We start from the raw sequence: 13,105 nt of genomic DNA on the forward strand, positions 1-13,105 counted from the left end.
ATCCACTCCCATCGGTGGCATTTGATAGGTGAGTTGAGTATTGCAACTAAAATAGCAGTATGAAAACAAAACGTAAATCTAGATCAACCAGTTGGGGAGGATGTGTGAGCTGATCTAGCTGTTTATTATTGAAGTTTTCTAGTATAAATGGTAGTGCTACATCTGAAAACCAGACTTTATACTGAAAATGCCAACCTTCATTTATAATGGTTCTGAGCTCATCGTGGAATTCATGGACATGAATGTATGTAGAATAAAATGTTCATGTTAAAACCTAGGAGTTCTACCTTTAGAATTAAATGAATTGCAATGCTACTGCTCCAGTTCATATGCCACCCATTCATACCTGTTGCTTGAGAACTTCCATTTGCATTTTCATCTCTTCATGGTTGCAGTTCATATCCTGGGCATTTACAGGAGTTACATGCAAGGGGGCACTTTGATTTTTCAGGGCATCCTGAAGCGCCTGTAGCCAAAAAGGAAGAAAAGGGAAAAAGTACATAAAAATCATTGCTTTTTAAGTAGTACAATCTTCATTAGCCTTTCTAACTAACATATTTATAATCCCTAGTAAAGGTTGGGGAATCTGCGTCACAAGAGGAGTTCTCAAACTGGGGGAGGGCAGCCCCCCATTCCTTGGAGGTGCAAAGACACCTGAAGATAAAATGATATTAAGGTCTTGAATAAATGAGCAGCTTCCACCATCCCCAACACACACAGCAAAGATATGTGTGCATCTGTGGGATCAATCCCCACCCCCCAGTCCCATTAGCCCAACCTAAAGGTGGTAGAATATTTAAGGCACATTTATGCCACTTTAATAACTATGGCTTCCCCAAATAATTTTGTGACGTGTAGTTTACTCCTCAGAGAGCTATATTTTCCAGGATTCTTTGGAGGGAAAACCATATATGCTAGTTTTTTGAAGGAGTCAAATACCTCATTTTCTAGCTTTTTAAAAAACTTGGTGTTAGATTAGTATTATTACCGCAGTCCAAAGACTCCCACCAGGCTGCATTCAACTGCATATTAGAATTTCAGCACGTTCGCCTGCAGAGCCCTTTATTGTGGTTGGGCTGGTCGTGGCAATGGAGCCCACACAACAAGGTAGTCCTATGGTACAGTCCTATGTGCAAGTCCCACTGTGGTCATTGGCGCTTTCCTCCCAGTAAGTGTGTGTGGGATTGCACCCTCCATTGAGAAGGGCAAATTCAAAAAGGTTGAGAAAGGTTGCACACTCTTCTATGCAATTTTGGCTAAAGATTAGGCTTTAAATATGAACTGAATTGAATTTCTCCTCATCCCTACTTAGGATTGCTCTGTATTTAGAGAAGCTTTTATTTGATTTTGAAACTGGTCATAGCAGAACGCCCTGAACCAAGAAAAATCAGCAGTGAGAAGTATATACATCGGCCCCTGATATGCTGACTTTAACTGATAAATAGAACACTGTGTAATTCTTTATAGCAACGATAAAAGAAAATAACTCTCACATACATATGGCCAGCATATTATGTCATTAAAATCACATTAGGCAACAGTACTATTTAGGCTGCAATCCCAACCCCACTGAGTGGACATGGTTAGGATTGTGCTCTAAGTTATCAGAAAACCAAGCTCCTAGTCCTAGCTGGGCAGATGAAGCTCGTCAACCTGGAAAGGTAGCCCATCTAAGAGAAGGAAAACTAATCTGAAACCTCCGCTGCCGTGCAGGATATCTTCAGAAGATGAAAAGACTGAGGAGTAAACCCTACACAAACCCGAAGTGGGTGGTGCTTGTATGCCTCCTCCCAACAATTCCTGCAGCTAAACTGGTGCCAAACATATTGCTCTGTTTTCCTTTTGACCACATCAGTGAGGCCAAGAGCAGGGTCTTGTCATCTGGGCAGCCCAGGGCCTTCATACACACTGCCTAGGCTTTTGTGCCCTAGAGAGGTCGCTCCAGTGCTGCTAACACAGCAGTTTAACTTCACCCCTGGATATATACTCCATTGCCTCTTGAGACAGACAGATCCCAACACAATGCAGTCCTAGCTAACTAATTCGTCAAAATTAGAAGTAACTTAGAAACTGATAGCTTTAAATAAGGCATATTATTGTAACTAATCACAAATGAGAGGAGGAATGGAACTAAGGCAAAAACAAACAAAAACCCTTACATTCTAACAGACTCAAAGTGCATTTACATTTAAAGAGTTCCTCTAATTGGTTCCAAATCGTAACCTGACTTCAATATGTTTTGTTAACCCTGCAATAAATGTGCACGAGATCTCATTTGGCTTTTCTTGTTACCATGTGGCTTACACCTGTGGAGATGACAATACATTCGCGTGCTGTATTCAAGGCTCTCTTATCCAAAGATGACCTTATGTCATTTTTTCTTCTTGATGAGGGTTGTTTCCCCCACATCCAGATCTCTCTTTTGCCATATGTTAAGCCTCCTTGCCAAGGGACGTGGGCGGAGCTGTGGTCTAAACCACTGAGCCTAGGTCTTGCCGATCAGAAGGTCGGCAGTTCGAATTCCCACGACAGGGTGAGCTCCCGTTGCTCGGTCCCTGCTCCTGCCAACCTAGCAGTTCGAAAGCAAGTCAAAGTGCAAGTAGATAAATAGGTACTGCTCCAGTGGGAAGGTAAACGGTGTTTCTGTGTGCTGCTCTGGTTCGCCAGAAGCAGCTTAGTCATGCTGGCCTCATGACCTGGAAGCTGTCTGCAGACAAAACACCAGCTCTCTCGGCCAGTAAAGCAAGATGAGCGCCGCAACCCCAGAGTCATCTGCAACTGGACCTAACGGTTGGGGTCCCTTTACCTTTTTAAGTCTCCTTGCCATTTGAAACATGTAATTCTTTCAGCACAATCCTGGACATCAATGTGGGAATCAGTGGACCAGGTAAGTGTGCACAGGACTGCACAGCAGGAAGTACATATAAACTTACCAGGAAGTACATATAAACAGACATGTAATGGATTGTGCTGTAAATGTATCAGTTGCCCTATGGATTCTTGTAGACATGTTTATATATCCAAATAAACACAATTTTATTCTAACACTGAGTAGGTTCCTATAGCACTTCTTTAGTCAGTCACTGTGATGTAGTGGTTAGGGTACTGAACCAGGAAATTGGAGACCAGGGCTTGAATTCCCACCCAACAATGAAGCTCACTAGGTGACCTTGGGCTGACTGTGCTCTTAGCCTTCTTGTGAATATTAAATGGGAAGGAGGAGAACTATGTATGCCACCTTGAGCTCCTTGGAATAAAGACAGGATATTAAAATTAATTAATTAATTAATTAATTAATTAATTAATTTTCCTACCCTATCCAAGTAAGCTGCAACAATGACAATGAGGGTAGGGCATCTCCACCATACTTCTCCACCACCCTGGTAGTTCCCAATTACCGTATTTTTCGTCCCATAGGGCGCACCGGCCCATAAGGCGCATCTAGTGGGTTTTTTTGGGGGGGGGGAAATAAAGAAAAAAAATTATTTCCCCCTCAGGCGCAGGGCTGGGGCGGGGAAAGCCCAAGCTTCCCCCCGATCCCAGCCCCCAGAACAGTCTGCTATCCGCAAGCCTGGAGAGACCAGTGCGACTTCCCGTCGGTCTCCCCAGGCTTGCGGATATCTGCCCGAAGCCCAGGGCTCCACTGCGCTCCCCAGGTTTTGGGCTACAGGCTGCTGTCCGCAGGCCTTGGGAGCCCAGCGGAAACTCCCGCGGGCTCCCAAGGCTTGCGGATAGCTTCCTGAAGCCTGGAGAGCGAGAGGGGTCCGTGCGCACCGACCCCTCTCGCTCTCCAGGCTTCAGCGAAAGCCTGCATTCGCCCCATAGGACGCACACACATTTCCCCTTCATTTTTGCAGGGGGAAAAGTGCGTCCTATAGGGTGAAAAATACGGTACTTCTCAATTCATGATATCATGAGAGTCTTGCATTCAAGTGAAAAGCTTGACGTGATCATATCCATAGGTAAACATCTGGGTGGTGAGGAGGCATTTAAGCTGTAAATGCTGAGGTGTTTTCTATAACTTTCCACTGGTGTGCAATGAAAAATACTGTTGGCAGTTTTGCCACCCTCAGATTCTCACAATTCATGTCATGACTCAAAAATCTTGGGTTGTAAATAACAACAATATGCTTCCTGAAAGTCAATATTTATTTGCATGCTAGCCTATGACATTTCATTTTGTTTCTCCACCTGTAATTAATTGCAGGATTCAAGTGGACCAGAACTAACATTTTTATTTTAATGACAGTGTATTTTTCATGCTTGAAGTTTTGTGTTTTGTCGCTTAGCTTAAAGCTAGATAGAACTATTTTTCAGAGAAATGTGTTTCCTCAGGAAGTGTTCGTGGTTTACCAGGAGATAGGGTTAAAAGGAAATACCCTCATTGCTTTATGTAGCCTTTCTTGGTGGAAATATGCTTTATGCCTCTCCAGCAATGGCCTTCTATTCTTCTTTTGCAACATTTTAGAAGCTGGCTGTACACCTGGAGTATCCAGCCAGGGCTGGTTTGTGTGCAAAAGCTCAGTATGGATCTGCATGTACAAACAGCTGCTGCTTGTATGATTTTCCTTTCCCTGCTCCAAGAACTGGGGTGTGATGCAGAGCCCCTGTTGAATACTTCTGCCTATCATAGTTTCAAGACGGGGGCAGGGACTGGATTTATTATTCCTGCTTTCACTTCCCCAAACAACTTATTCTTGGTGTTCCGAGTATCTAAGTAGGTTATGAGCACCTAGTTCCAGCTGCTTAAGATGCGGAGATTTGGATCCGGGCCATTTTCTCCAAATAATCAAGAGAGACATACACCATCCCATTTCTCTTGTACATGAGAGAGAAAGGGAGGTAGAGACACAGGCAGGGGGAGACCATCCTTTTGGCACACAGCCTCCTGAGTACAAGGCAAAAACGTACAGCTAAAGTATAACATACATGGGGGGCTTGCAACAAAATGTTGCAGCACTGAGTGTTCCTGTTCAATATTCCAGTCCATATTATTTATTCCCTCACCATGCCCTAGTTTTCTGTTTGTTTTCACCCTTTCAGCAGTCATCCCACACTCCTCTTCCCTTTGGGCTTAAAAAATTTATCTTTATACTTGAAGTATACAGATAGTCTGCCTCTTGTGTGAGCGCACCACCATTTGATTGCATAAGGACGACAGTTCAGAGAACTGAGATGACTGTTAGTAGATATGATATGATATAAACTATAAATCAGAATTTGTGGCATTCAGAAAGTAAAAATAAAAAGTAGGAGCTAAGGGGATTTAGTTGCACTTTACCAAACAGCTACAATAGGCGGCAATGTTTGGAAGGCCACAGATTCCCTACTTCTACTCTAAGATATTTACAATGTTTGTTGCATCATGCAAAATCAGTTAGAACATAAAAAGATCAGATGGATTAGCCTCTCTCAGGGGCTGAGAACATCTTGCAGCTCAGGGACCACATTCCCTTCCAGTGACGGCATGCCAGTGGTGGTCAGGGCCAGAGCCAAAAGTGGATGGGCATGACTCCTACCTTCGTTCAGTAGGCAACATTCCAGCCACACAGAAACCACAGGTTTCTACACACACACAAACACACCTTACATCTCTCCATCCCCCCATCAAGGTGAGTACAGTTCAAGGAAACAATCCAGCCAGGCACAAGGACGTGAGGAGAGTGTGGAGCATAGCCAGAGAGAAGTGTGGCTTGGGGAGAGGAGACACGATCTGGACAGTGTCCCAAGAGCCAGATATAGAGGGCTGGGGAGTTGCATTTTGGAGGTTCCCCATCTCCTCCAAACATAAGTCCAGCATTCTGTCTCACAGAAGCCAACCAGATGTCCATGGGAACCCACAAGCAAATGCATTAGCACAACAGCTCTCTTCTGTTTGGGTTCCCCAGCATTCACATCAAGTGTGAAGCAGGGAAGTGCATTGCAAATGATGTTTCCTCAGAGTAAACATGCAATAATGTAGGTTGTTGTTATAATAGTCTTCACATCACCTAGAGTGAAGGGGGGGACAAACTTCCAACTCAGTTCAAACATGTTTCCCCCTACCAAAAAAATATCCTCTTCCTGACCTGGTTTCTCCTTAAAAATCTCATACACAAATGCACAGCTGCTATTTGCCACTGAAGGTGCGACTTAGTAAAAATAGCAGCTGAGGGAGCAAATAGCATTAGGGATCATTTTCAGTGGGGTACTGGTCTAGCCCCCAATCTGGACCAGCAGCATGATAAGGATTGGGGCCCTGCATGGCTGTGTTTCTTTTAAAATAAAGACAGCCACCTTAAGCATGCTCTTTGAAAATAATGTTTTCGTGTAATTTTATTACCTTGTGTTCTCAGAAGCTATTAGTGCAGCAGGTGACAAAAAGAATGCTCACCGACTTTAAAATCAGTAGCTGCCAAATGGATAAACTTCTTTACCTGAGCAGGTAAAGGTTTCAAAGCAAAGAGATCAATATTCTGAAACAAGAATATCCTTACCTTGTTAAGCCGACTTATTTCACGTTCATAATGAATCTTTTTTGTATTTGCTAAGGAGGCTTCTTCTTTCAGAAGTCTATTCTCTTCCTTTAGGATTTTCTTGTCTCTCTGGAATGTAAAAACACATAGATTGTTGATAAAGTGCAGATGGTTGCATTTTTTCTTGGTCTGACAGATGTGCTGTATTTTTTTTTTATTATTATTCCAAGGAAGCATGCCAAACTTCTCAGAAAGAAAACAGCAGCAAAACTGATGGATAGCTCATCCCAGATACACTAAAGTCTGATGAAATTCTATTGACTACCTTTTGGGCTCTCATGTGGCACATATAGGTCATAAAACTGCATGAGGTAGCTGAAGAAATATAGAGCTTACCCCTTCACATCTATAAATACCACCCTGAAGGCCTTGTTGTTGGACGATGTGTCTGTCAAGGAGGCAGCAGAGGTCATGGTTGGAGCACTAGAGTAGCCCCACAATCCCCAGCCAAAGGAATGACATCTTGGGGGGGGGGATTTAATTGTATTTTATCTTGAATTTGTTCCACCCTACAGTTTCAAGGCAGACAGCACTTACGGGGGGGTGGGGGAGAGAAAGCAGGAGGAGATCCCCCCAGATTTATTTGAAATATTTCTGGCCACCCTTCATCATATGATTCCAGGGTAAGTTACAACATAATTAAAACAAGAACAATTCCAGACACAAAGTCCAGACAGTTAAGAGGAAGTAAAAACACAGCATGAAAAGTTATGGGTGAATCTCATAAGTGGCTCTTCCCCAATTGTCTGCCCTTTCATGACACCAAAAATCCACTGCTTGAGGTGGACCCCTCATTTTGCCTAATGGTAAAACTGGCTGTGCTTCAACGACAGCTTAGCCTAAGACTTTATCCAAATTGAAATGTAAACGGAATACTTCAGTTGTCTCAAAAGTCAACTGACTTCCGAGGTCAAGAGCTATAAATAAATGAAACTAACAGTCTGAGTCACTCCAGTGATACCTGCCTAACATCAAATGTGCCAGATTCTGTAAGAAAAGGGGTAGTTTCACTCTGTCTGAAAGACCAATCATCTGCTAGAAAATAGATTAATAATTTGTTTTTGAAAACCAGAAAAGAGGAAGATACATTTAGATGAAGTTAGATTATTTGTCTATATACTCCAATATTGCCAACTCTGGCCGACAGTGGCTTTTTGGGGTCTCAGGCAAGGGCCCTTTCCCATCATGTGCAACTTGATTTATTTTCTGTTTTTCTTTCATCATGCAACCCATGCTAACATACATGTGATTCCCATGTCACCTGTCCAAGACACTGACTAGACCCAGATCTGCTTAGCTTCATCAAGGAGATGGTTTCATGTGCCTTCAGACCACACTTGAAATAACAGAGACTATATCTGGAACCTTCCATATACAAAGTGTGTACTCCATCAATGGACCATGATCCCTCCTAAGGCCACTGATAAATGGCTTCTCCATTGCAAATGCTTTTTCTACCTCTACTTAGTCAAAATTTTAGCATGCAGATTAGATTTTCTTATATTCTAATATTTTAATTTCACATATTTCTGAATTTATGGCCCTTGGAGAGTTATGGAGAACCCTGTTGGATCAGACCAAAGGTCCATCTAGTGCAGCATTCTGTTTGCACATGCTTATCAGTAGGACATGAGCACAAGAGCTCTCTGAAATTGACCTACAAAAGCCTCCATCTGTTTCGTTCTATGCTACTTAGAAAACATTGGGGGGGGGGGAATCAGTGAGATTGCCTATCCAGCAAAAAATCCCAGGATGTACAGAACAACTTAACATCTCCCTACTATTCCAGGATGAAAACCCAGACGTCACATACACAGTTGCTAGATTTTGCACTCCATGATGGATATTCACTGAAGGATGGTTTGTGTCACAAACCAGACCTAAACTGAAGGCCCATATTGCAAGACCTGTACCCCCTTAAGTTTTACTTCTTATAGTTGTTTTAACTGTGTGTCTATTAGTCCTTATGCTCTTACAGTTGTTTTAACTGCGTGTTTTTTATTCTTTTTTTTTCTTAGCTCTTATCTGTTTATTATCAGTTTTTATTCATCCATTATCAGTGTTTAATCTCACATTTTATTCACATGTTTTATCCTATGCTTGTTTCTTTGTCCTTATTTGCTCTTACAATTATCTGTTTAATTCCTAACCGCTACTTTATTACCTGCATTCGCTACATAGGACGCACACACATTTCAGCTTCATTTTTGGAGGGGGGAAAGTGCGTCCTATAGAGCGAAAAATGCGGTATATGTTTTTCCTATGCTGATCTGTGACCATAATAAAGTTCATTCTTCTTCTTCTTCAGTGAGATTGCAAAGCTCCTGTTATTAAAGAGTTGGTTGAAACTGTACCCAAGTGATAGCTCAATGTATATAAATGCACTGCTGTTGGCATTTTTCTGTCTTGAGAGACAATGGAGTGCTCCTCCAGGGATGAAGTCTGGAGAATCACAGCACCTGCTGTGGCTGCAGAGACTTGTAACTGCTTTCTCCTGAATTGTTTTTGCTGCATTGGCAGCACCAAAGTGACCTCTCAGCCTCGCTGATGAGGACCAAAGGAAAACAGGGCAATACATTTGCCACCAGTTCGGCTGCAGGAATTGCCAAAAGAAGGCATACAAAACACCATCCAACTGCCTTAGGGACTCCACTCCAGACTTGTGTAGGGTTTACTCCTTAGCATTTTCTTCTACCAAAGAAAGGCAGTGGGTACTGATTTTTCCTCAGGGTTTACCCCCGAAAACTTTCTCATTAATGAGTATAGCTGCATATATATAAATGCACATATAGCACCTATAGAAGCATTTGTTCTCTTTTTCTTTGTCTAAGAGCAACACAAGCTGTCAGCTAGATAACTTTTCTACTACTATAGGGCTCAGTCATTTTTGAACTGCAAACGCAACTTTAACTAGACCAATGAACACTAAAATCCCCACCCCCACCCCCTGGTAAGAGTAAAACAACAGTTTCCTACCATTTCTTGTAGGAGGCTGTTTGTAGTCAGGGCTTCCAGCCTTTTACATTCCTGCTGCATTTGGTGCCTCTCTTTTTCCAGTTCCTTGACACTTTTCTGCATTGTTTCCAGTTGTGCTTTCACATCTGTGACCTGCAATGTGACACAAGGATAATTGAGGCAAGATAGATCCCTTTCTTTCACCAGGGTGCAGTGGCGGGGCAACACAATGGTCAACGTGGGAATGCAGGGACCACCACATGCTGTAAAATACATTTCAGGACAAATCTGTATGACTAAGCTTATGAGATTTAGAAGTCAAAAGCTGCTGAGCCTCTGAAGCTTGTGATGAGCTGTCCCATGGGGAATGATACACCTATATAGAAAAGGGGGGAAAGTTAGCTGCATGAGGGGAAATCCCTGATCTAAATCTTACTTCAGGTAACTAAAAAAAGAAAAAGACAAGTCACTGATTCTAATCTTCAGCCACTGGCCCACATTCCTATTGGTTAATATTAGCCAACCTTACAGGACTGTTGTACAGTGGTATCTCGGGTTAAGTTGCGGAGGTCCATACTTAACCTGAAACTGTTCTTAACCTGAAGCACCACTCTAGCTAATGGGGCCTCCTGCTGCCGCCGCGCCGCCGGAGCACAATTTCTGTTCTTATCCTGAAGCAAAGTTCTTAACCTGAAGCACTATTTCTGGGTTAGCGGAGTCTGTAACCTGAAGCGTATGTAACCTGAAGCGTATGTAACCCGAGGTACCACTGTACAGATTATTGAAATGCTGTGTGCAAAGTACTTTTAAAACTTGCTAGATCACAACTTACTAGTATTATTTTTATGTTCTAAAACCTTTTCAGACCCAGAACTCAGCTTTACCCAACTTAAACAAAGGACTAGAGCAAAGACCAGATAACCTGTTGAGCTCACAACCCCATTCATAAGCAGCAAACATTTTGGGGACGAAAATTTGGGTGAATGGGACAGCTCAGCATTAACAGTAGTATCATGGTCTTCTCTTTCTCATTACCTTTGGCAACAGCTGCAAGACTAGCACTTTCCTTCCATAGGTCCCATTGCCATTTTCTTTTCTCCAAACTACCTGAACCTAGCATCATTTAGAGTGGCCATTTTACTGTACTAGCCACCATCTTTTACCCCACAGTGCTCCAGGGCAACACCAAATCCATCTGGAGACCCTCTTGGGTGTTAAGATCAGCAGAGGATCAGGGTGGTGGAGGCTCTGCGGCAGTCCCTAAATTGTAAAACTCACACCTCACCAAAAATGCATCTGACATCTTCACCATACAGTTTTCATTATCTGCTGAAGGTGCACATGCGGTAGCAAAGGGAGTGGGGGAAGAAGACCACCACAACTAATGGTAAACAGTGCCATCTCTGAATTTCACTCCCTAACCCAGGCATAGGCAAACTCCGGCCCTCCAGAAATTTGGGACTACAATTCCCATCATCCCTAGATAACAGGACCAGTGGCCAGGGATGATGGGAATTGTAGTCCCAAATTTCTGGAGGTCCCTCCACAGTTCTGTCACACTTAAATAGAAATTTACCTTTTTTCCATACTGTTGTTTCATTTTCCTGAACTGCTGATCCCATTGATTGTTCACTGCCAGCAGCTGAAATTATTAACTAATTGTGTTAGGTACATTGTTTATTCTCACATTACAAGTGTGAAACCTGCAGTGGTCTTGTATTTTAACCTTGGAACTGGCATATTATTTTAGAAATTTCATTTGCCTTATTTCCTGATTCTCAGAACAGGAATAGTGATAAAACATAAATATTTTAAATTTTAATTTAACCAAGTAAAATAATGCTCAATCAGCCATCAAATTCTTGCCTGAGGAAAAACATTTCAGAAGAAACAGAGGACAGGACTTTGGTAGATTCTTAAATGTGGGAAGTTTCAAAGCTGCTGTGAGCCGTGACCTACAGGGCCTTCCCCAACACTGGTATTTCCTGAGATATGCAAGAGTCATTGGAAGAATGTGGCTCCTAAAGCATGGAAGCCTCAGGTCATTTGAGGTTTTATTGATTATATCTGCTTCCAACCTCTTAACTGCACTACTTACAGCTGTTTTGTATTACTATCAAAACACTTACAATAAGATTTTGTCCCGTTTGCCTTGTATGATATATAAAGCATAGGAATGAATGCTAGGGCAAGACGAATAGGGAGTGGCAGCTGAGTCAGGCTTAATGCTGTGGAAATGCAAATGTTAAACACAAGACTTTCTGCAGGGATTTCTAAGATGAGCAGACTTCCCTCACAGCTCTGAAAGTTCACTTAGTTCACAGCAGCATGAAATGTGCTTCTTTCCCATCCTTTATATCATGTAAGCATTCCAGACAGGATAGCCCCTTACAACACACTACCAAGAAAAAGGGCAAAAGAGGTCACAGATTTGCATAACATTTGCATATACTAATTTATATGTATACATGAAAATTTAGAGGGAAAATATTAATAGAAATACATTACAATACACCATAGTGGGAAGACTATAACCTAGTGAACTGTGTGCCTGCTTATTCTGCCTTTCAGGTGATGTCAATAGGCAACTTCAAGGCACAATTTCCTTCTTAAGTCTCTATGTTTAAACCAGACTTGGACCACACAATACTTCAAATAGATGGCTACTTCAAATAGACAACTGTACAGGTGGATATATGCCACCTTGATTCCAAAATCTTTTTTTGTCAACATGTGAGGCCAAACCTATTGGTCATAATGGGTAAGGAAAGTCCAGCTGAGCTCAAAGCTGCTTCAAAAACTAGGTTTTATTATGACATCTATACCTGACACATTTTACATGTACATATAAACATGAACCATAATTATGCACACAGTTTTTAACCACATGCATGATGCAATTCATGCATAGGAGAACCAAGATTAGCCACTGCTTCCTCCAGAAAGATTAATGTGCATTTACGACAATGAATTTACAACCCAAAACTCCAAGTGAACAACACATTGCAGTGCATCAGCTTGTCCAAAAAAAAATGCTTACAAATTACCTCTTGCCTCTGTTTTTCCAATGATATAATCTGTTGTTCCAGTACACCTACTGGCATCTTCTTTGTCAATATATCCTATGAAAAGAAAAGAAAACATATGTATATTAGGTACTGTTTCAGTGTATATTAGGAGCCCCCTGAAAAATGTGACTTAAGCAAACTATATACCGTATTTTTCGCTCTATAACACGCACCCGACCATAACACGCACGTAGTTTTTAGAGGAGGAAAATCCGTAGGCATGCCACCCGTAGGCACTCCCTCCATAACACGCACAGACATTTCCCCTTACTTTTTAGGAGGAAAAAAGTGAGTGTTATGGTGCAAAAAATACGGCAAGTTTCCAGAGTTCACAGCAATAATAGATATATAATATTAGATACTTTTTATATCTTATATTAACAAAGAACAACCTTTGAAAAAAGAAAGAAAAAAGACTTCTTGATTTCATTGTCAATAGTTAATTATTATTTTTAAACTTATTGTAGCAGGAGCTTGTGCATCTTTTCATAACAAGAAGATGAAAAAGTTCTACATACATGACAAAGAAGCAGAGAAATCGGGGTGCCTTTAAGACAGTACCCTTGG

At 41.9% G+C, this 13,105-nt stretch overlaps 1 protein-coding gene across 1 annotated transcript in view; it reads right to left on the reverse strand.

Annotated features, from left to right (window-relative positions):
* TNIP3 (TNFAIP3 interacting protein 3) overlaps positions 1-13,105 on the reverse strand; it is a 60,399-nt gene that overhangs the window by 25,803 nt on the left and 21,491 nt on the right. Inside the window, exons 4-8 of the mRNA XM_083457485.1 lie at positions 12,518-12,592; positions 11,047-11,112; positions 9,492-9,623; positions 6,477-6,584; positions 347-466 (exon numbers count right to left, since the gene is read on the reverse strand). Coding sequence (XP_083313611.1) covers positions 347-466; positions 6,477-6,584; positions 9,492-9,623; positions 11,047-11,112; positions 12,518-12,592 — 501 coding nt within the window. The remainder of the gene's footprint in view (positions 1-346; positions 467-6,476; positions 6,585-9,491; positions 9,624-11,046; positions 11,113-12,517; positions 12,593-13,105) is intronic.

This window comes from Podarcis tiliguerta, assembly GCF_965153285.1.
Source record: "Podarcis tiliguerta genome assembly, chromosome: 9".
Lineage (NCBI taxonomy): Eukaryota > Metazoa > Chordata > Lepidosauria > Squamata > Lacertidae > Podarcis > Podarcis tiliguerta.